The sequence below is a fragment of the Gymnodraco acuticeps genome, unplaced genomic scaffold, assembly GCF_902827175.1.
Source record: "Gymnodraco acuticeps unplaced genomic scaffold, fGymAcu1.1, whole genome shotgun sequence".
Lineage (NCBI taxonomy): Eukaryota > Metazoa > Chordata > Actinopteri > Perciformes > Bathydraconidae > Gymnodraco > Gymnodraco acuticeps.
The window spans coordinates 406,285-430,311 of record NW_022992085.1 but is presented as its reverse complement, the minus strand read 5'-3'; the positions used below and the strand labels follow the sequence as shown (position 1 = coordinate 430,311).

The 24,027-nt window shown below is 41.5% G+C and overlaps 1 protein-coding gene across 2 annotated transcripts in view; it reads right to left on the bottom strand.

Annotated features, from left to right (window-relative positions):
- Positions 1–24,027, bottom strand: part of LOC117537337 (probable phospholipid-transporting ATPase IIA) — a 41,514-nt gene that overhangs the window by 4,532 nt on the left and 12,955 nt on the right. For both annotated transcript variants that reach the window (XM_034202522.1, XM_034202523.1), the window contains exons 10-27: positions 23,392–23,468; positions 22,347–22,507; positions 21,587–21,729; positions 19,057–19,169; positions 16,922–17,131; positions 13,948–14,109; positions 13,379–13,471; positions 13,210–13,293; positions 11,615–11,785; positions 9,242–9,340; positions 6,526–6,615; positions 6,155–6,299; positions 5,380–5,444; positions 3,938–4,093; positions 2,039–2,103; positions 1,760–1,868; positions 1,591–1,648; positions 234–437 (exon numbers count right to left, since the gene is read on the bottom strand). In XM_034202522.1, coding sequence (XP_034058413.1) covers positions 234–437; positions 1,591–1,648; positions 1,760–1,868; positions 2,039–2,103; positions 3,938–4,093; positions 5,380–5,444; positions 6,155–6,299; positions 6,526–6,615; positions 9,242–9,340; positions 11,615–11,785; positions 13,210–13,293; positions 13,379–13,471; positions 13,948–14,109; positions 16,922–17,131; positions 19,057–19,169; positions 21,587–21,729; positions 22,347–22,507; positions 23,392–23,468 — 2,205 coding nt within the window. The remainder of the gene's footprint in view (positions 1–233; positions 438–1,590; positions 1,649–1,759; positions 1,869–2,038; positions 2,104–3,937; positions 4,094–5,379; positions 5,445–6,154; positions 6,300–6,525; positions 6,616–9,241; positions 9,341–11,614; positions 11,786–13,209; positions 13,294–13,378; positions 13,472–13,947; positions 14,110–16,921; positions 17,132–19,056; positions 19,170–21,586; positions 21,730–22,346; positions 22,508–23,391; positions 23,469–24,027) is intronic.

Here is a 24,027-nt window from a genome sequence, read left to right as displayed (position 1 = left end):
GAAGCTGACAGCACTGTTGGCACTTCCTGTTTGATACGAGCATGCCACCACTAACTGTACACCAGAGGCGTGATGTGAGTAGGCACGTCCACCTTACTGCTGACGCACCATTTCAAGGTCGGCAAAAGCACAATAACATGAACGCTATTTATTTCTCGTCTCGATAAAAAAAACCCACTACCTTCTGTGTGAGGGAAGTAGCAGTTAATGTGCGAGTGTTGGTGCTCTCTCACCTATGAGGCTGGGCAGGAAGACGAGCGAGGCGATGTAGCAGGACAAGCTGAGGAGCTCGCCCAGGATCATGAGCCAGTGCCACGTCTGGATGGTGAGCGCCACCATCAGCAGCTCCGTCAGGATCAGAGAGGTGAAGGAGATGGAGACGATGTGCAGGAACTCAGAGTCGAAGAGCAGCAGCGCTCCGTACATGATGATGCTCCCTGTGGAGAGGAAACAGGGGACAGGCTGAAGATGAGACCGACGTGCTGCAGCAGGGTGTATGCAGGAGTCCTGAAGTCAGATGTAAAACCTTTTAAGACCTTTTTTAAAACCCTTCCCATACATTTTAAGACCTCATCGCCACTTGGAGTTCTAACCGGTTACCTTGGCAACACACTTTACCTCACATTGACTATATACAGTATTGATTGTCCTTCCTCCTTATCTTCCAACCATTTTTTTTACCAAACCCTGCTGAGACACAAGTCTTTTAATCCTTCATGCAGGGGGTCCGCGGGGTCTTAAAAAGTATTAAAAGTTGATAAATCAATTTAGCTAAAATGAAGGCTATTAAAAAGTATTAAACGGCATTTTCCAAGGTATTACATTTTGTAGCTTGTTTTCAATAAGTATATAAATGGTCCAAAGAGGTTGTGTTCTACAGTCTGCCTGAATGTAATCATTGCGTAGGTGTGTAGTGTGATTCTGTGTAGTTTATTGATGGCATCCCGTTGGGTTTGACGTCATCTGAACAGGACATCGCGCGCTCACTGCTTGATAGCACGCGAAGGTCCGTTTACGCCGGTTGTTAAACAACATCGTTATGGGGAAATGCAAGTTTGCGTCCAAATGGTTGGAAGATAAGGAGGAAGGACAATCAATACTGTATATAGTCAATGTGAGGTAAAGTGTGTCGCCAAGGTAACCGGTTAAAACTCAAAGTGGCGATGAGGTCTTAAAATGTATGGAAAGGGTCTTAAAAAAGGTCTTAAAAGGGATTACATCTGACTTCAGGATTCCTGCATATACCCTGGTGAGGGAAGTATGAATAAAATACTATACTGCAGAATCTAAATGATGCTACAAAAGGCAACAAACAGCTATCAGAAGAGTTTTGTGTTTCCTAAACCCTCCAATCAGTTAATGGAATCAATTCAAATACAACCTTTCTCTCTGAATATTGCCTTGGTGAAGATGTAACCATGTATCAGTATTCTTTTCCCAAGCACATGTCCCATTGTCCTCATGTGGGGTTGGGATATGTGAAGAACACCAATTTTTAAACCTTTTCACCGAATACGAAAATATTGTGACGATATTGCTGAGTTTTTATTGACTGTGATTATCAGCAGGTTGAACTAAACTCTTCCTTACCTTGATAGATACTTATTAGTACCCATGTTAGAAAGGTCTTGAAAGATAGTGGTCGGCCCTGTGGGAGGAATAGAATATATTACAAGTCATAATTTGCCTTATACATATATTTTGTTATGTTGTGTTTGGCTGCATTGTGGCAGTCCGTCTGTTTTCATGTATAGAATACCTTTAAGAGATCTTTGTATAACTCAGGGTACAACATGGCCACCTCTGACTTGACATCTTTGTCCAACACCAGGGAGAAGACGGGGAACATGGTGTAGATCGTGGAGTAGCTGAAAGAGACAAAACATTGTGTGAGGGATATTCCCCAACAAGTTGCACAAACATCATATTTTCCCCTTCTCGCATTTCAACAGTGCTTTATCACTGAGGAAATGCCAGGGAGACATGGGAGCCAAATGTTTTAATAATAAATCACTGCCTTACAGAGTTTGTTTCTCACCCAATAATCAGGAATCCTTGATAGAGAGGCACTGAAGCAAAGTAGAAAACAGAGGAGAAGACCGCCTAGGGAGACCGGAAGAGAAGGAAGGTGAAAGTCAGTCTGCTTCAGCGTTTCCGCCAGGGGGGCGTCTTGCCGTCATTTGACGCCCTTATTCAGCTCGGAACGCCCTGAACTCGGCCGAGGGCGTCCAAAACAATTAATAATTCGAGAGAAGATCGAGTTTTTATTGCTTGAAATGAGGAAAAGGTAAAAGGACAAGGACATCCCTCTGTTGGAGGGGCAAAGGAGTCTGGAGGGATTCTTTTCGCCGCCAGCAAAGCGTGTTCCTGTGACGGGAAGTGTACTGCCGGCGAGCCTTGACGGGGGGGTGCTAGTGGAGCACGCGCGTGAACTGCGAGCGCCGGAGCCTTGCAGCGGCGAAACTGAGGCTCCGTGGTAAACTGTGGTAAAATGAAGAGCCGCTTGGGAGCCGATAGAGACGGCTCTTCTTAGTGAGCCGAGCCAAATGATCCGGCTCACTAAAAAGAGCCGGAATTCCCATCACTAATACGTAAAGAGAAGAGATAGTATCTATAAGGGACGGCTCAATTCAAAATTCAAGTCATGTGACACGACGTGACGTGACGTCACACAACCCCCCGTCCCCCCCGCTCTCAGCCCTGGTCTGGCGGAAACACTGGTCTGCTGGACATATCAATACTCAAATGGCACAACAGAGTATAATTGAACACATTGGGGGCGTCCCTTTTCCAAATGTTTAACGTCATCCATGTTAGAGAATTAGGAGGAACTGAAAAAGCAGAATGAACCGGTAACAAAACAATGAGAGGGTAACCACACTTTGACTAACCGATGAGCCAGATCCCGCACATGAGATGAACTACCTTCAATCAGTCAAGCGTCACTGACTGACTAACATGTGTCTTGACCAGATGGATGTTGGCATTATTGAGCGGCTCACAGCAGACAGGTCACAGCTGCGGTCTGAGTCCACGATGCAGTGAGTCACGGCCCTCTGAGGCGGGGGCTGAGGTTGGCCTGGGACATGGGAACTGGACTGGGTATGGTGCCTGGTGTGGGTGTGTGTGTTGGGGAGAGGGGCGGTTCAGAAGGGCACTGCGGGGTCTACTGAGTCATCATGCAGTTCCACCCATGAAACCTCTCCCTGCCTCACCCCAATCAGTCCCTCCTCACATTTGAGTTTGAAGGTGCTGGAAATAAACAGTTCCTAGAATTCCTTACCCAAACGTTGAAATAGCTTACATTCTTTTTCAGACATCTTACTGTGATTTATGATTGCTTTGGTTCAGGGTACCTCAGATGGAAATTAGCAAAAGGCAGAATTAATCTCTTCCCTTTTGGAGATAATACATTTTGTTAAATAATAATAAATGTTACATCTTTGTGTCCTTTCTTATACTCTGTATTATGAAATGTTTTACTTTCTTGAGACTATTTTGCTCCTTTCTGCACAATATAAGCACTTTGTACTGCTTACTTACTTATTCTATTTCATAATTATTTTAAATATTAGTTTTTTATTTTATAGTAATTTCTTACATTAGTTTTTACTAAGAATCCTTGCTATCTGTATAGTTGTGTGGAAACAACCATTGTTGACGTCGATGAGAATTAATTACATTATTTGATAATGTATTAATTTAAATTGAAACACGGACCGTACAATTCATGGGGAGACAAAAAAAGTGTTATGCTAAAATGATGAAGTTTGAGATTTAATATCTAATAAGATACAGATGTTTTTAATCGTGTGCTTTGTTAACTTTGGGGGGAGTATTTTGTGGTTTTGCCAACTAAAACTCATTGAGCCAAAACATTTGAAACGCTTCAACATGAATGATGAACACAAGTCTAATGTCTGTTTTTTAACTCTACCTGCATGGCGCTGATGCACAGGCTCCTGTGGATGACGAACTGGCTGAGCGCTGCCGATCTCTTGTAGCTGTTGCGTCCGTGGACCATGAGGAGACGGCCCAAATGTTTGAACTGAGTCACGGAGAAGTCTGCGGCCAGCGAGGCCTGCTTGCCTTCCTGTGGGACACACAGAGGGCAGTGAGGGCGCGCTGCAAGACGTCTGAGTCTGAGCACAGTGACAGGTACACAGACACAGGGTGGACACGTGATCCCTGCAGGCAGGACATGTATAAACACTTGGAATATCCCTTTTTAAATACAAGGTTTTTTATGTTCTTATGATTGTTTTGTCAGTTACTTGATATTGTTTTGTTCTCCTAAATGCAAGAGAAATATTGTCCCAAAGAAGTTGATGCATTATAATTGCTTGTCTTTTTCCAAACCAACAGTCACAAAAATGATTTGCAACCGGTAGGTAGGTAGGTAGGTAGGTAGGTAGGTAGGTAGGTAGCGTTTCAAATACGTAGGTAGGTAGGTAGGTAGGTAGGTAGGTAGGTAGGTAGGTAGGTAGGTAGGTAGGTAGGTAGGTAGGTAGGTAGGTAGGTAGGTAGGTAGGTAGGTAGGTAGGTAGGTAGGTAGGTAGGTAGGTAGGTAGGTAGGTAGGTAGGTAGGTAGGTAGGTAGGTAGGTAGGTAGGTAGGTAGGTAGGTAGGTAGGTAGGTAGGTAGGTAGGTAGGTAGGTAGGTAGGTAGGGTTGCAGCCCAAACATTAATTTTGCTGCTATCTATTGCACATTACCAGAGGTTAACAAAATACGTAAACATAAATGCATTTGCAGTGTTTTTAAAAAATAAAAATCCTTCAAATGTGCAGTTTTCTGTCATAGAAAACAAATTGATGCACATAACCTCAAACCTTTGTTTTTACCCTTTAGGTTATTGAACGGATTTCACATTTAAAATACATAAAGTGTTAAAGCTAGGCAGATTTAGTCTTCTAACCGTTTCTACCAGGCTAAATGTTTCCCCGTATCCAGTCTTTATGCTAAGCTAAGCTAACTGGCTCTATCTCTTATAGATAGATGTAAGAGTGGTATCAACAATTGGTTCTCAACTAACTCTTAGCAAGAAAGGAAATGAGTACATTTACCAAAAAGTAGGTCAAGAAATGTCTCTTAGTAGTACTAATGCTGACACATGCCTGAGGTCCAAACTAGCCGTCTTCAGGGGGATCACAGAGACCACCATGAGTAGAAGGCTGATAACAGACTCTTACTTTTACTCAGCATCCTGTCATTTTAGTTTCCTCTCCTCGGACAATGGATCCTCATAAAGAGGAATCATCTGTGCGCCTGTCTCTCTACATGTCTCTGAACGTGAGAGAGATCTTGACAGGAAGCACAAAGTAAAAAAATCTGTGAGAGCGGCATGTCAATGTGAAGCGATGAGATGGACAGAGTCTTACTTTTCCCTCCACTCCCACGCCACAGTCCGCTTCCTGGATCATGCTGACATCGTTTCCTCCGTCCCCTAAGAGGCAACAAAAGCCATGGAGGTGTCAGGATTCACATCAGTGAGTGTTGGAGTATGAAACACTCCCTTCATTTGGACAGATTAGGAGATAATAACCGCAGCGATAGAAGCTTGGGGTTTAACAGATAATGAGTACGAAAAACGGGCCATTGATAAGGCTTAAAAAGACAATATTATCTTTCCAATAAAATAACGTATGAAATGATTGATTCAGTGAGCTGTGTTGCACTGTGACGCATCACACAACTATTCATGTGAAAGTGCAATAACGAATTAAGTCTTAGGTTACAAGTTTCTAGGAATCAACGACATCACATTTTTTGAATTGTCATTTTATAATTATTTTGTATTACTTGTATTTGGTTTACTAACATGTTTAGTACAAATCATTCTGTGGTCATTTATATTATCTTGAAATAATATATGTATTCAAAGCAATAAAGGTTGTATATGTTAAGACCCAGCCAAAGGTGTCATCATTATAAATGAATGAATTATATACAATAAAGCAAATTTAAATCAGCTTTGTTTAATAATGGCATTTTATCAAAGCTCAAACGGGGAGTGTTAGTTTGTGGCTGCAACAGATACATATGTTTGGAGGAGGATGTGGCGAAGGGTTGTAAAATGTCAAATAATAACACCAATAAAATTAAAATGTATCCCCTCATCGAAAGCTTTTGGGACAGTTTCTTTTACCGACTCACCTACAGCGCAGGTGAGTTTCCCTGTGCGCTCCTGCAGCAGACGCACTATCTGAGCCTTCTGGGTGGGGGTGCATCGGCAGCAAACCACAGCGGGACACTGACACGCAAGCTCCATGAACTCATACTCGTAGTATTTCAGACAAACCTGCAAGAAAAACAACCAGATCGGACACATTAGGCCCCCACATATAACCGATCTCAGCTGTGGGTCTCATCTTGACTTACAGTTACACTCCTACTGCCTTATAGAGTGTGACTCTAACCACAAACACCACTTCCAGAGATGCTTCGGTGGCAGCGATCTTATCAGGCGTCACACAGAAAACATGTCAGTTTCATAAAGAGAGATAAGTCAGTGCGAGGAGTTTTACCTCAAGCGAGTCCCCCGATATCACCAGAGCGCAGTCGTGTTTTCTCCTGAAGGCGTTGAGCTCCAGGTGGGCTTCCCCTCGTGTTGTCACCTATAGCAATGATAACCACATTTAATAAACACGCACACAACACACTCGCAATGACGAGTTATCAAGGGGGACAATCTGTCAGCCTCAGCATCCTGATTGGTTTCACACCGGCAGCTTTTAAAGACTGTCAGTCTGTTTTTTATTCAGCTTCAATGATGGCAAGCGTTATATATCACAATATTAAACTGAATCTTTGTGCACATTTTAATTGCAGTCGCACCATTCAGAATTTCTCTCCAGATAGCATTTCTGATCTGTAAAACATTCACATTGTATGTAGTGCCTCTCCATGCTTCAATGTTCAAACAGCTCTTTATTTCTCTCATACTGCCTGTGCTGCAGCACCTCTTTTCACCCTCTGTCTGAAACCAGAGCCCAGTCTGCTCTGATTGGTTAGCTGGCTGGCTCTGTTGTGATTGGTCAACCGCTTAGAGATGTCCCGGCCCTAAGCCTTTCACTAGCCAATCGTAACACAAGTGTTCCAAGGTGATGTCGCTATGTTCAAGAAGTTAACAAAAGGAGTCCAATAGAGTGCCACAGTGACGCGTCCTAAAACCCGGAAGTAGGTTAGCATTCCGCGTCCGGTTCCTTCGACAAAAAGCAATCTCTCCATAGGGTTTTGGAAAATAGCTGGAAATAAGGTCTGTGTTTGACACAAATTGAAGAGACGGATCACGTTTTGTTCTACGACATTAAATCCATCAGCAGTGACCCCGCTGGTGATTTCTGAAGAGTTGACGTGTCTGAAAAACGATGGTTGTTACCAAGTGGCTGAATAGGACTACAGAAGTTGTCCAGGCCGTTTTACGTCATTACACCGAACACGTAAAACACTCCCGCTAAGTGTGTTTGCCCTGTTCTGCTTGAAAGCAAGTACCTGCCTCCTGCAAACTGTTCAAACAAACGCTTCAACTTGAACCATTTACAACCTGTATTTTTGAATATGGATCTTAAGTTGGCGTGACGTTGAAGCAGCGACCCTGCTGTAGTTCGTTTTATAGCATAACGTTAGCATTTAGCTTCTGGCGACTAGATTTATGATTAGAAAATTATAAAAGTAGGGTAGACATGTGGAGATTATCCGGCTGAACAAAACGTGATCCGTCTCTTAAATGTGTTTCAACCACAGACCTTATTTCGAGCTATTTTCTGAAATCCTATGGAGAAATTGCATTGCGTTTTTGACGAAGGAACCGGAAGGAGTTTACTTCCGGGTTTTAGGACGCGTCACTGTGGCGCTCTATTGAGGCATTACAGGCAGGGGGGGGGGGGGGGGAGTGTGTGGGAGAGTTGGTGCTACATGACGTGGTTGATATTTATTGTTTTTATTTCTGCATTTTATTGTTTTAACTGCTGTTGTTGTTTTATGTCTTTCCTTCTTGGCAGACTTGTTTGGTATTTAAATGTTTGTTATTCAACTTAGCGTGTAGGAATGTGAATTGAAGGTGTTGCTGTAAAAGAGCTTAATGCTCAGTCAGTTTTTCCCAGAGTAAACAATGGATGATGATGATGATGTTTTAACGATATAGTTCTAGTCTTGTTGTAATGCATCAACCTCATTTCAATGTTGAGAACGCCGCAGAAAAGAATGGAATAATTAAAAGCAAGAACTGTAGATAATGAATCCTCATGGTTGATAGGTGCTTAATAGAGAGGGGATTAAATAATGAAATGGCAAAATGGGAAAATACACAGTAACATAAAACAAACAATAGTTCAGGTTCAAATATAGACTTAAAAAATCTCCAGAAATGCAGCTCTGACAAGGCACGGCGTTAATCTGTCAGCAGGAGTCATGCTCTGGTATGAATATCCTTCAGCCGCTCACTATTCATACGTCAATCCAGATCAGACCATTGGTGGCCACCAGGAAGCTAATCCAGATGTATGTGTAGCCGGCCCCGTCAGCACTCCTCGTCCACTGGGACTGAGGTTTTCAAGCCGTGCCAACCATTGTTATTCTCTTCCAGTAACCGCAGTTGTGCGCAAGTTGTAACCTTCCTACATGGCAGGCTCTCCTTCAGCTCTGGGTCGCTGCCAGAGGGGAAAGGCAGAAAGGGGGATTATCAAAGCGGCGAAAAGAGACCGCAACCTGCAAAACAAATTAGGAAGTGAGCCCTCTGCGTGTTCCCTGTGGGAGTGGTTCAGCTGGTTTCTCCTCTCTGTTTGTTCTCTCTGACAGCGGCTCGGATGCTTTCTCTGGTGGGAGGTGATTTATTCAGGACGCTGGCTCGGGCTGCATGTTTAGTTAAGTGAGGCTGAATGACCACTAGCTAATGGGTCTGGCTTCACAGAGGATGGATGCCTGTGGGTCGAAGGAGTCAGGAAGCTGTTCTGCATTCAACTGGGATGAACCCTTTGGTGCTGGAATCAAGTATTACCCACTGTAGCGGCTGTAGTGGGTCCAGGGGGGGCTAAATGTTCATTCCTTGTGTGTGTGTTTAGCAAGCAATATAATTGGTACCAGTCAACTAATAACTTCTGTATGTGATTGCGAGAGCAAGTGTCATCAAGAAAATGTGAAAGTAGTAAAATACAACATAATAAAGATAGAAAATACAGAGACTTGACATGTGGCTCCTCCCACTTTATATGTATAAAAGAGAGGGAGGGGTCTTGCACTCACGGATCTGAAGATGTGGATGTCCTGGTTGCGGGTGATCAGATGTGCGTTCTTCGCCGTGCATGTGGCTGTCTCCAGCTTGTCTCCGGTCAGCATCCACACCTACAAAGAATCCAGAGTAACATGATTATTTTTGAGATTCCTGAGTTTGAAGAGAAATTCCACACAAATGTGAAACTGTAATCAATCCGTGGATCAGCGGAAAAAAGCTCAATTCCAGGGATCAAAGAGTCTAATCAGTAACCTGAAGTGCTCCGTCTGCGAGCTTCAGTTTGTGAACTTATCAGACGATCAAACACACTTACTTTATTGTAGTGCTTCAAACAGAACACCTGATTGATATCAGAATCCTAACTCATTCTCAGACTAATTCTCAATGGTGCCGTTTTTGATGTGGCTTATTTAAGGTTACAGCAGGATTTAAATGGTCAATTAAACCATTAAACCCCCCCCCCAAAAAAAACAGCTGTCCTAATAAAATGTCCTCATTAAGAGTACAATGTTTTGTCAGGTCTTGAGATTCATCCAAGAGATTATTTCATCTAATAAAACAAATTCAGCAGTAACATGTCACACCCGATCAACGTTCCTGTTATTTTGAAAATGTGGAACTACTTTCTAGAGAATAAGAAGTCCCAATTTAAAATGGTTTGTAGCCTGCTCTATAATTTATCATTTCATTTAATTTCAAAGCTGTGAGCGTCAGGCTCTGTGTATATAATAGCTCATATATTATAATAACTCCTAATACTGGTAGGGCTGCTCAATTAATCGTATTTTAATCGCAATTATGATTTTGGCTTGCAACGATTATGAAAACAACATCGAAATAAAACGATTATTTATTTTTATTTATTATTTTTTCAGTTGAATTATACTTAAAGATCAGGGTAATCAACTGTTAAAAACATACTGTTCAAATACTGTTCAAACTGTCTTTTTTTTCAATAAATGGATGTTTTCAAAGTAAATGGATAATCGTTTTTAATAATCGTGATATCAATTATTGACCCAAATAATCGAGATTATGATTTTTGCCATGATCGAGCAGCCCTAAATACTAGTATGGGATAAATGTCACTGGGTGTTTCTCAATGTCAAGGAAGGATGCTCCAGAGCCACTATTTCAAGGATGCTACGTCATCGTCGCCGAAGGACTGTTCCAGGCTCCTTGGAATTCTACTGAGCCCGGCGTCCTTCGTAGCGAGAGATTTCGAGGCTGCACATGTGTATCCTCCGCGGTCTTAAAATCCCCACAATGCTTTGCGCACGGACCAATTTCCCAAAATCTGTGGCGGAAAATTGAAGGCGAGGCCTCTCATATGACGCACACTTGCTCGCCTGTTCCACTCTTCGTTTCCCAAATGCCAGGAAGGATTCTTGCCTAGCTTCTGAAGCAAGTGACTCGGAAGACATGTCCTACCAAGGAAGCGTCCTCGACATTGAGAAACACCCACTGTGTGTGTGGGGTAATTTCAATGTGTGACTATTGACCATAGATTTGCTTTTTGATCCTCTATTTCCTATCTGTACCTAAATGCCATTAACCTCCACTGTACTGTTGGTGAAGGCAAACATCACAGACACATCTGAAGTGAATTACCTCCCATCTTTAAGTGAGAACATAAGGTTTTGACTTCTTCTGGGTGAATATGAAATAACACGCACCTAAGTATTGCATTGTTGTGAAATAGCAATAATGATGTGCAATACATACATTTGTTTTAGCTTAGTATTGTTGTTACTGATTGCTCCGTATCTACCTTGAATTGCCTTGTGTTGAAAGGGGCTATATAAATAAACTTGCCTTGCCTAACAACACTGTTGTGAAATAAAACAATATCACCTTCAAAATGCAATAATGATAAAAGTGGCCGATCACCACTCATCATATGTTCACTAACTCGCATGCTGCTACTCATTTCTATACCTTGGATACTTCATTGATTGGTATTTTATTGACATGTGTATCTTATTTATTTGCCTTTTCTCTGCACTGCTTACAGTTTCTTGGACAAAAAGGATTTCTGATTCTGAACCGACCCTTTAAATTAAAAACAGCAACTCTGACTATCAGCTCAACGTTCATCACAGTGACTGGTCAGATTTCTAGTTCCCTTGCAGAAAACCAAATGCTTTTTTCCATTCAAATGTGGGTTGAAGAACTTCCCGTCAACCATGTGAAGCGTGCCAACCCAAACCACAAACAAATGTCTCTATAATTCATTCAAATTCACTATGTTGTTAAACATGAAGGAGGTGCTTGGATGTGGCTGGTTCCTGTAGGTAGATGAGGAAAACATATGTTCTGGTCTTGTCTCTATGTTTTGTTTTTTTAGTTTTTTGCTACTGTGAGCCCCCCCCCCCCTTCAAGACCTTGATTCCTGCGTTGCGGAGGATCTCCAGGGTGGGCCGCACATCCGTCTGGAGCTGGTCCTCCACCCCGGTCAGACACAGCAGCTCCATCTCCATCTCCAGACTCTCGATCACTGTGGCCACCTTCAGAGAGCGGTCATGCACGCTGAGCTTGGCCTGGACGTAACGTGCCTGGGGAGGGACGGGAAGATTTTGAGTGGGGGGAGATGAAAGTACTACAAATTAGGTAGAATCACTTTTTATACAGCCCCCTTTCAAACAGAGTTACAAAGTGCTTTCACATACCGGTTCACACAGAGAATGAAATAAACTAAAAACATTATAAAATAGAGAGAGTAAAACAAACAAATAAAAATCAAAGCGACAAAATGGCGGGTTGAACAAGAACAAGCAGGAACAGGGAGGGATAGAGAGACAAGCTACAAACTGCAACAGAAATGCTTCACACACATTGTGTACAGATATTATATTGTGTGCAGCATACATAATGTCCTTATAAAGATATAACATTTCCCTTAAGCTATACAGTGATTGCCTGCATTTCATTCTACTGTGATTTAGAAATCTGAAAATCCCCAAAAGACAATATCAATCGGTTAACGCCCCTCTCCAGCCTTCCAGCTTCAGGGCAATATGTGAGAGAGATAAAGCATAACAAATTTGAGAGTGACTCATACAGGAACACAAACTATGTGTGTGACTCAGTGTGTGTGTGACTCACTGTGTGTGTGACTCACTGCTGCCCACCAGCTCTGCTCACACAATTACTCTTCAGAAACGGGCCTGTGGCCGAAGACTGCAGGGGGAGACGGCCCTGCCCTGCTCACACAATGAGAGGGTGTGTGGTGTGTGTGTGTGTGTGTGTGTGTGTGTGTGTGTGTGTGTGTGTGTGTGTGTGTGTGTGTGAGAGGGTGCGGTGTGTGGACTGAAGGGCCGGGGGTCAGAGGTGAATCTAATTAGTCAGCAACACACTCTGACATTTAAAAAATGCCTGCATAAAACATAATTATACGTTTGTGGGGGTTTTGAGGGCAATTTGAGTTGAACAAATATTGAACAATGTGTTGATATTTCTGCTATTTATTGCACAGCTATGACGGCTTTCTTTTTACATAATTCAGACAAACTATAGGAGTGTGAGTAGTGTCAAAGGTCCTCAGTTTAGCCCCAGGTCACTGTGTGTTAATGTTATGGCAAAAGAGGCACAAGTCATACATTTTTTAAATCAAATTAAGAGGTCGACATATGTACCTGAAATGAATATCTTCCTTGGCTTTGCAGAACCAGTTCAAATCATGTGTCACGCACCTTGAACCTAATGGCAAGATGCTTCTGTTGGTTGTTCATATTTCCCTATTCTAGTTCTCGTTCCTTCTTAAACTTCTATGTATCCTTGCCTGTGTGTTTTCTGTACAGAGATGTTGTTTTTGGAATGTGTTGATTTGTCTATGATAGGTAATAATGCCATTTCTGTACTTGTTTCAATACGAGGACTCTCAATAACCCTTTCAGGCTTCCTTTCGTCTCCTGCACTGAAGTGAATTGTAGCTTTAGTCATTGATATCTTCATTAGTGTGCAAATACACTAAACTTACCTCAAAATCTTGATACTGCTCCTCTGTCAGGGACTTCTTTGACACCACAAGGACCCTGAGGCCTTCCCTCGCCATGTTCCCGCACTGAAAACAAAGTCAGCAACATCTGGATTAGCGTATCACCAAGTCTGTACATTCATATATAATAGTTATACTATCACGATTGTACCTCCTCTTCCAGCCAGTCGTTATACTGCACGATGCCTGCCATCACCACATCGGCACCCTTCATGTAGAAAGTGATCTCTCCAGTAGATTCATCCTAAAAAACAATGTATTCACATAGAAATAGAAATGAAATAGACACATGTTATACATGTTCAATTGAATAACCCAGTTTGTTTCAGGATTTCCGCTCCATGCCCACTATTCAATGATTTTGGGTTGCCTAGAATGCTCAACTTATTTTGGTATACACAAGGGGTTTCACAAAGCGTTCAAAAATATGATCCTGAGGAAGTTTTAACATCCGGGCTTCCTGAGGTAAATCCCAGCCAACAAAAGTAAAGTTAGTCATCAGACTTAGTCAGAGGTTAGGAGGTGAGGTTTCTATCAGATAATGAGGATTATTAAATTCTGTTTGTCTTGGTAAAGTATTGAGACACAGTCGCCCACCTAGCAACAACCACTGACAAACAAGACAATTAAACAAACTATGAAGTCCATTCCATTTATTTTAAGCACATATAAAACACACACAACCTGCTGACGGACAAACTGAATGATCTTGTCACTCACTCGCACTATGATGCCCATCCTCTTGCTCTCGTAGGTGAAGGGGAATATCTGCAGGATGGTGAAGTTCAGTATTTGTCCAGTAGGGGTCCGCAGCTGCATGGAGGAATGGTCTCTTCCCACCAGAGTGAGACCCACGCTCTCAGTCCACTGCACCAGCGACACCTACCAACACCACGGGGGAAAGCTTTACTGGCTGCTCATTGATGCGTGACTGCAGGAGAGGAAACGGATGGACAGGCTGCAGTATTGATCTGATACTGGTTTTAGGTTGTTATCAAATAATAAAACATCATTGTACTGCACACAGCAAGAGGGGGAAAGTAACCAGTGCTTTTTTTGTTCTCATTAGGGCGGCACAATACATTGATTTTAAATTGCAGTATTGATAAGTGCAATATCCAAATTGTATCCAAGGGCAGTATCGGCACGAAGTATAGTCGTAATGCTAATAAATCCCGGCATAAATTCAGTATTGTTTCTGATTTGTCCGTGTTTAAGATGGATGACGCAAATGAAAAGAACAAATGTGGAAGCCTTTTATATCAATATGTTGCATTACTTGGAATACAAAACAAACAATTAAAGGCACCGTGGACAGAGTAGAAAGCACAGTAACCATTTAGTCTTAATCAATAACGCAAACATTTTCAGCACTCAACACTATTGATTGATAAGCTCCGTAAATGTCAATTTCTGAAGTGAAAATAGTTTTGTCTCCTCTCTGAAGGACACAACAGACGACTTCCATTAAATCAATGTTACGTGTGTGAGGGAGACTTCCAGACCTGAAGTCACTTCACATCCCCAATCCATCATCCATCTTCTGACAGGCCTAATAGCACACCGCCAAATGGACACAGATGAGAGTTAACTGCAAAATGTCAATGCTAACGCTAAACCGCACATTCTTTTATTGTTGAGAAATCACTTATTATACAAATACGTGACCATGTAGTCTGACAATGCCAGGCCACGAGTACTTTCACGTCATAAAAGCTCTCACTACCGTAATGTTGGTCATGCATTTTGGGAAATAAGACTTAGTCACAGTCTAGAAATACTCACTTACGGGGAATTCTTGGATCTGGTTACCACAACAGCGCTGCATTGTAATCGCAGATTTCTAACTGGACTGAATAATGCTGTATCCATTTGGCTCGACTCAGAACAATCGCACAACTGACATTTTTTACGAGACTAGAGGAAAGTGATTCAGAACTATCTTGGTTGGATGATAACACATAATTTCAATCATCCGTTTGATTACTATTACCAGAGTAAAAACTCCTATTATCATTGGCATGCAGACATCTTAAAAATGTTTTCAGTTTTGACAGCATTTAGCGGTCGTCCATAACGCTCACAACCAAAACCAGATCTATTTTAAGACTTCCTGAAAGCTGTTGGAGAGCTAACTGAATCTTACTGTATGTTCAGGACAAATAAACGGTTACCTTACTATCCACCTAAAACTGCTCGATTTCCTTCCCACCATATAAACCACAGTGTTTTAATCGCAGCAGACGTCCTGCGCACTATTAAAATATGCTATCAAAGAGGAAATTCAAAAGGGTGTAAGTGCAATGGCCTGGGGAGCCCATTAAGGAAATCCGTATTTACATCGCAGGAAATGGATACAAGTCGGATTCCTGCAGCCCTCTTCCTGAAGTTCAAACAATTCATACAGATCAAGGACATTAATGTGGAAGGCCGTTATGGCTTGTGAAATCAGGGAAGACACTCGAGATAATGGCCTTTACTGAGAAAGAGCGAGAACACCGTCTTAAGATCGGAAGTCTGTTCACAAACTGTCAATGTTTGTCCTTGAGAAAATGATGTTCAAGTAGATACGGTGTACCTTTCCCAACATGCCAAGATGACGTGTTTGAACATATATTTCCTGTGTAGCTTCTATGTGAATTCAAGTATATCATTTGATGGATGTACTGCACAAAGACGCAGGACAAAAGGAGAGGAATTCAATAGTTGTAGTTGGTGTAAGACGGGGGTGTCCAAACTATAACCCAGGGAGCATTTTGAATCGGCCTTCATCAAATTCAAAAAGTATAATGGAATGTTCCCACAAATTAAACTTGTGCTTGTCTTATATTGTACTTCTTAAATATACATGTACAAATACATCACACAGTAGTATTCAGTTAATAAGAACACTTTTCAAATAAATTCAGTCAATTCAAGTTGGAAACATTTTCTAACATATCTTAGTTGATAAGATAAAAAGCCCAATGACTTATTTCCATAACAAGCTTGAAACACACCCTTCCTATTTCTCCTTATTTTAAATCACTGAGCTTCTGTTTGAAGGGATGAGCTGCCGACACTCACAAGCATCATTTACCTACATTTGATTGATTTTGCTAACTTACAACTGAACCTATGAGGCGATATACCTCTAGTGCAGGGGTGTCAAACTCAAGGCCTGGGGGCCAAATCCAGGCCGTGCCTTCATTTTATGCGGCCCCACATGAGCTTGCAAATACGGTTACATGCCGATTTACAGAAGCACGTTGCCCATAAACTACATGTCCCACAATGCATCTCAAATTTCACTTTTTTTTAAATTTAAATTTGACTTTCTTTTTAAATCATTTTGTAACATTCTCACTGAAGAGACTTGCAATTATTTGCTCTAGACTTCTGCTTTCAGACGTAGTTAATTATGAAGTTATTACCCTATCTGATAATAATCCAATGCAGAGGCAATCATGTAATATAATACATTATTTTATATATATTAAATATTTATATATGTATTTTTATATAGTCTTAAAGTTACAACCGGCCCTTTGAGTGCAACCATAATGCTAATGTGGCCCATGATGATATTGAGTTTGACCCCCCTGCTCTAGTGAGTGACTCAGCCCTTTGTATATTTTTCTGTATGTGGCCCTCGGTGAAAAAAGTTTGGACACCCCTAGTGTAAGGTACATGTTCCTGTGTCGGACCATCGTACCTCATCGGGGCTGGAGGCCTGGTACACTCTGCACGTGTCTTCATAGTGCTGCTCCGCCTCGGCCTGGTCCGTCACACCGTTGGCTTCGTACACGGGCGTCACGTTGTGCACCAGCGCGATGGCCTTCACCGCCTCGTGGACTCTGCTGCTGATGGTCTTGCGGACCTTAGTGGCTGCTGGAGCTCTGGAGGCTGGCAGGTCATGGCTGGGCTGCAGGAAAAGGACAGAAGGCAGTGTGATCAAAAGGTGACATACTTGAGGGATCTGAAAAGAGGTATTACCTTTTTCTAATGGGAATCTTTCAGAGTGGTTTCAAGGTTTTTTTTTCAAGTGAAGGCAGCCTTTGAAGCCAGTACAGTTTATAATCTGTAATGTCAAACTGTACTGACTATAGAGAGGTGCAGGGATGACGTATTTACCCGGAAGTAAGCTGCATGGGTTCCCTCGACAAAAAGCAACGGGATTTCTCCATAGGATTTTGGAAAATAGCTCGAAATAAGGTCTGTGGAAAACGAACCTGTTTCATAACTGCACGTTTTGTTCAGCCGGATAATCTCCACATGTCTACCCTACTTTTATCATTTTCTAATCATAAATCTAATCGCCAGAAGCTAAATACTAACGTTATGCTATAAAGGAACTACAGCCGAGTACAGCAGCGTCGCACGACTTCACCGCCACGCCAACTTAAGGTCCAAATTCAAAAATACAGATTCTAAATTGTTCAAGTTGAAGCTTTTGTTTTAACAGTTTGCAGGAGGCAGGTACTTGCTTTCAAGCAAACAAACTTAGCGGGAGTGTTTACGTGTTCGGCGTAATGACGTACAACGTCCTCGACAACTTCTGTAGTCCTATTCAGCCACTTGTTAAAAACCATCGTTTTTCAGACACGTCAACTCTTCAGAAATCACCTGTGGGGTCACTGCTGATGTATTTAATGTCGTAGAACAAAACGTGATGTGTCTCTTAACTTTCTCCTTATTTCCAGCTATTTTCCTAAATCCTATGGAGAGATCCCATTGGCTCTGAGACGAGGGAACAGGAAGTGATAGAATGCTAACTCACTTCCGGGTTTTAGGACTCGTCACTGCACCACTCTATAAACAAACTGTATGAACACACTTTATGGGTCATTCCGGATTCGGAGGAAATGTTCTGTCCCACGTTTGAAATGTCAAATAATCCAATGCCCAAAATGCTTCATCATGCAATGGATGCACAATCAAATCTCTCAAACTCCCCCTAAAATGGCATGTTTCTATTGTCCCTCCTTCTAGGCTTTTGCTATCATTGTTACTCGCAACCCCTTTTCAATAATTAAAATATTAACAGTTCAAGAGTTGCATTTTCTGCAGTTCAATTCATTATCTGCAGTCAAATTAAATGTGTATGTATCATTTAGCATCATCTATTTCCACAGAATATAAACTGCTTTTTATTTATTGCCACCAGGTAGCCTAAGCATGATGCAACAACTTATAATATTGTCTTCAAAATGAATACAACTGTGTTTAAATGATAGTTAGATCAAAAGGTGAATATACACCTTTAATACATATATACCATTTCTACAGGCTTCTAGCACACCAATAAGTGCAGCAGGGTTAACTTCTCAGAAGGTTTGATGTCTAAATTGTCCTCCAATTGTGAAATGACCCATGAACACACTTTGTTCACTTTAAACTGGAGTTTTTAGTCGGAGAAACGAGCCGTTTTCGCTAACGGCAGTTCCCATGATTGCTGTGATAGTGGCCTGTAAACATAACCAGATGTGAGAAGTACATTTGAACAATTTGCTTCTGCATTGTGCCCGTGCTATTTTTAGCCGCCTGTGCGTGCCAGGGGTTAATGGTAGCGTCATTTAAGAAGTCCGGTCAGTGCTTTGCTTGTGGGCTAATCCTGTTTCCTGCTTCGCTAACCTCTGGTGTCAAGGGGGACAAAGAGTGTCATCTGAGGTCAGGAAGCATTCAACCAAACAATAATCACAAACCGATACGTTTCTTAAAACAATGCTCGTGGCTGTTTGTTTTAGCCTTTCCCAAGATTTTGGAATTTCAATCTTTTCTTCTTTGTGTTTTTTCTAAATGAGTGATGTTCAGTGATTTCTTCTCACTGCGTAGACATGTTGTTCTTACCTGTGTGTAGGCGCTGAACACATGGCTCTGTACTTCATCCATCGAGTCCATCCCGTACGCCACCGTTCCAAGATGGAGGCGCCTGAACACCATTTCATTCAGAGTGAGAGTTCCTGGTAAAGATTGGATAAAAAAGGTGTTCAAAAAAGGTATGAATATCCCCTTCAAATATTCGATTTAATTAAGCGTACTGTGCTACATGTGATACTTATGCACAATTATTTGAATTTGGTCACAAAATATGGACTAGTGTAATATTTAAATCTCAGGGAGTAAAGCTGAATATGTTTTAAAGAACTGTTTTGGGTGGCTGTCATCACTCCTTGTTCAATGCTATCAATCCATTCGAGGCACTTGTTGCAACTAAGTGTTGAGGAGCTATAGAGATATCCCAGCCTACAAACCGTAATCTACAGATTTAAAACATATTAGTTTGGCAAATATCTTCCTGAAAACCAAACCCTACATTTAAATATATATATAAATAGATATATTTAAATGATAATGTGAATTATGATGCACAAATGAGCAATATCGTGAATCCTAAAGTACAAATAAAAATCCCAATCAGATATCTTTCAAAATCATGCTGCCTTAATATATAGAAAAAAAAATGTAATGGTGTTTTACATTTTGGTTTCGAAATGATTGTAATCTTGGATTAAATGTTACATCATAAAATGCATGGATTATAAATGAATATGTTAAAATCTGTGTTAAAAGATTAACTGTAAGATTGCAAACAAACAAGATCTATCATTTTTTTTGGTACAGCAAGAGGGGTGGGATTGGAGTGGACAAGAGACTCCCTGCTAGGGCTGCACGATTAAGGGAAATAATCTAATTGCGATTTGTCTGACAGATATTGCGATTCGATTTGCGATATTTGTTTTTTAGCGACCCAACGGAAGTTTATTGTAAAATGCGGCCATATCTCCGGCTAGGAAGGTCGCATCAACGTGCTCCCGTCTCTAGCACCCCGCAGCCCGAGCTACGAGTGAAAGAACTAAACTTACATGAAACTCCCGTTGGGTTGCTTTAAAGTCAAGCTTCAGTTTCAGACTCACCCTGTAATAGAAACATGTGATGGAGCATTACTAACCTGACCCAGATGGTTTCACCAAAGCATCTAAAGCTCCATTGGAAGCCATTTGGAAAGGGCAGGCACTTTCAGAAGCACTTGGCAGGTGATTGGATCAATCTGTCTATCACCTTCTATCATGGGCCACTTCTGATTGGTTAACAATGGCTGGTACATGTGGAGCACAGCACTTCTGATTGGTGTGGATGACTGACACACAAGAAGAACAAACAAATCGCAGGCTTTGCCCTTATGCTCTTTCCTGCTCGGGTCCTGATAGGGTTGTCTCTGTATGGTAATGTCCTCTTGTGAGAAAGGGTGGGAAATGTAATAAAAACTTGGTCACAAAAGATATCTAAAGTATGTCTACAGTGTTTGGATTTACAAGCAGTTACTAAAAACAGAGTTAGCATGTCACATATGGTGATTGGAAAAATATGGTAAGGAAGCCAGAAGCCTTCCCTCTGTATCCTCACACTCACTTTAAAAGCATTTTCCGCCAGTATATCAAAAAGACCTCAGGGGCCTCGCGCGTACATTAGCCTGACCCGCGGACCCCGCCGGCCTTATCGCGCTCTGGGTAGGGGGAGAGGCTGATCACTTTATTGGGCATGAGGGCTATAAATCTGACCTGTAACACCTCGCGCCTGAGGAAGTGCACTGGTGGAGGTGTTGTGCTCTGAAGGTGTGTATGGATGAGAGGCTTTTTTTATGATTTAAGGGTCCAATAAGTAGCAGGGAGCAGAGACCCCACCGCAGAGCTAAACCCCCCAGGGAAGGAAACGACTTAACTCTGTCCTACTTCCTCGGCAAATCCTCTGCACTATAACTCCTCACTTTACTGCTCCACAGGCTGGCTTCTGTGCTTCTATAAGCCACAAGACTACGGCTTTTTTAATGTCAAGTATGCTGCTTTTAACCAGTTGGGGAGTAACTGAGTATATTTACTCTGAGTATTGCACTTGGGAACACATTTTAGGTGCCTGTACTTTATTTTCACGACTCCACTCCAGTTCGAACTGTAATATTGTCCTTTTTACTCCACAACATTTATGGATTAGGAAGATCTAGTTCCTAGTAACTTTATAAATGGAGATTTTTAGACAAAACACTCGGGAATAGATTGTGAAATATAATGCTTTGATATTGATTTAACTACCCAACATTATATTTAGGTACCTTCAACAACGAGCACAACGTTTTTTGTGAGAACATCTCACACTTCCAGATTCTAAATTGTGAAGATTTACTGCTTTTCCCTTTAAATATTTTGTCATTTTGATGTGCAACAAGTACTTTTAACTCCTTACACTTTAAGTACCATTCTTTATGAGGTACTTTTACTTGTTATGGAATGTTTTTATAGTGTCGTATTAGTTACTTTTACTTAAGTAAAGGTTCTGAATACTTTAACCAACCCTGCTCCTTACTGCCAGGTCCCAGTCTAACCTGTTTTGTCCGTCAGCAGGTAGGAGATGCGTCCGAGCTGCTCCGGTATGGTGCTCGCTCTCACCACGGTCCCGGGGATCTTGGAGTCTTTCTTTATCATCCAACTGAAAACCATTTTCCCCATATCCAGGTTGACACGCAAACTGCATACAAAAAAAAGAAGCTAGTTAGTGTTTGTTTTTTTGCCCCTCACATGTTCCCAGAATGCAAGAATACAGATGACTTTTAAAGGTCCTTATTATACTGTTTTTCATCAATATATTATAGGTCTCAGATATATACAAACATGTCTCTGAAGTGTTTGGCTCCAAACACCAAACAGATCATTGCAGCATTACCCATAATCCCCTCTGTTTCAGCCCTGTTTCAAAAGTGCTGATTCTCTGTCTGTTACTTTAGATGAAAATAAGGAGCCCCTCCCCACGCCCCTCTGAGAGACATTTGGTTACAAATAACTCAATGGTGCTCTAGGAGGAGATTCAGGTGATAAGGTAGGGGGGGGGGTTACCTTGGTTGCTGATTGGCTAATGGTTACTCAAGCCAAAACATCGTTATGACATCATAAAGTGGCCAAAATCTGATCAGCTCATTTTCAGACAGGTTTTTATAGAAATGGATCAGGGCAAAAAGAGAGGGAATCTTTGTTCCTGAACCTTTCAGAATCTCTTTCCACAGAGGGGACACATGTTGATGAAGAAGAGACATGAAGAAGAGGATTTTGCATAATTGGTGACCTTTAGTCCAGGATATGAAGTCATACCTGATGGGCACGATGTTGGAGAAGAGCAGCAGGAAGCGAATGATTTGGAGGTACCAACGGCCGGTAAAGTGCTGAAGGGCCACCATGACCAGCGACACCACCACAAGGGCCCCGAACAGGATCTTAGTCAAACAGTTCACCTCCAAGTCAAACAAACCCACCTAGAGCGAGCAACAGAGGCAGAAATGATGAGATAAAATTATGTAAAACTAATCTGTGTACGTCCAATATACAGGTCTAAGCAAATTAGAAATATAAACAAGTTATTTTATTATTCTAAGGATGAATTCCCTTAAAATCCTGAATCTTCATTTAAACTAGATTAGATTAGATATACGCTATTAGATATACGGCTTTGTGAAAAGTGGAATTATAGCAGTAAATAAAAGCAATAAGTGTTGGAGTTATTAAATGTAAAAGCCGGTAGTGCGATTACGATATGTGCAAATTGTTCTGTGTGTAACTACAGGGTCTATGCAGGAATCCTGAAGTCAGATGTAATCCCTTTTAAGACCTTTTTTAAGACCCTTCCCATACATTTTAAGACCTCATCGCCACTTTGAGTTCTAACCGGTTACCTTGGCGACACACTTTACCTCACATTGACTATATACAGTATTGATTGTCCTTCCTCCTTATCTTCCAACCATTTGGACGCAGACTTGCATTTCCCCATAACGATGTTGTTTAGCAACCGGCGTAAACGGAGCTTCGCTCGCTATCAAGCAGTGAGCGTGCGATGTCCTGTTCAGATGACGTCAAACCCAACGGGATGCCATCAATAAACTACACAGAATCACACTACACACCTACGCAATGATTACATTCAGGCAGACTGTAGAATACAACCTCTTTGGACAATTTATATACTTATTGAAAACAAGCTACAAAATGTAATACTTTGGAAAATGCCGTTTAATACTTTTAATAGCCTTCATTTTCGCTAAATTGATTGATCAACTTTTAATACTTTGTAAGACCCCGCGGACCCCCTGAACTAAGTGATCTAATGTTGTTGTTCAGGCTGTGCTTCACACTACTGTACCTTGTGCCGGGGGTTGGAGGTGTTCATGACGCTGCGCAGCTCCCTGCCGGTGTAGATCACCACCCCCACCACCGTGCCTGCAGAGAGGGAGAGGAAAGAGACCTTCAAAAGCTGCCTCAGGTCAATATATATAATTAAGGTACATGATAAAACACAGAACGTCAAGAAGATGTTTCCCAGACTTCTAATCTTGACAAGAATATTTTTAAATGATGAATGTCATTTGGATTATAGGATGCAGATTTACAATTGTTTAATGGATAACATCTTATATAGCCTATAGTGACGTTAGATACGTTTGCCACTTCATGTTTCCTACTATAGATACACACTTTCTTTACCATTACGGTAAGCTAGGCTTCATAATTAATGATGAGATTACAGACGCAACATTTGTTACAAGAATGTGTGTACAAATTATTCTAAAATTAAGGATTGTGGTATTGCGCAAGGCAAGGCAAGTTTATTTATATAGCACATTTCAACACAAGGCAATTCAAAGACATTAAGAAACATATTATAAAATGATATCTAAAAACACTCATTTAAAAGCAATGATATGAAATGACATTTAAAAACACTCACACTGCCTAGATATTCCATTTTACAAATTGTATCCTATGGACTTAGAACAGC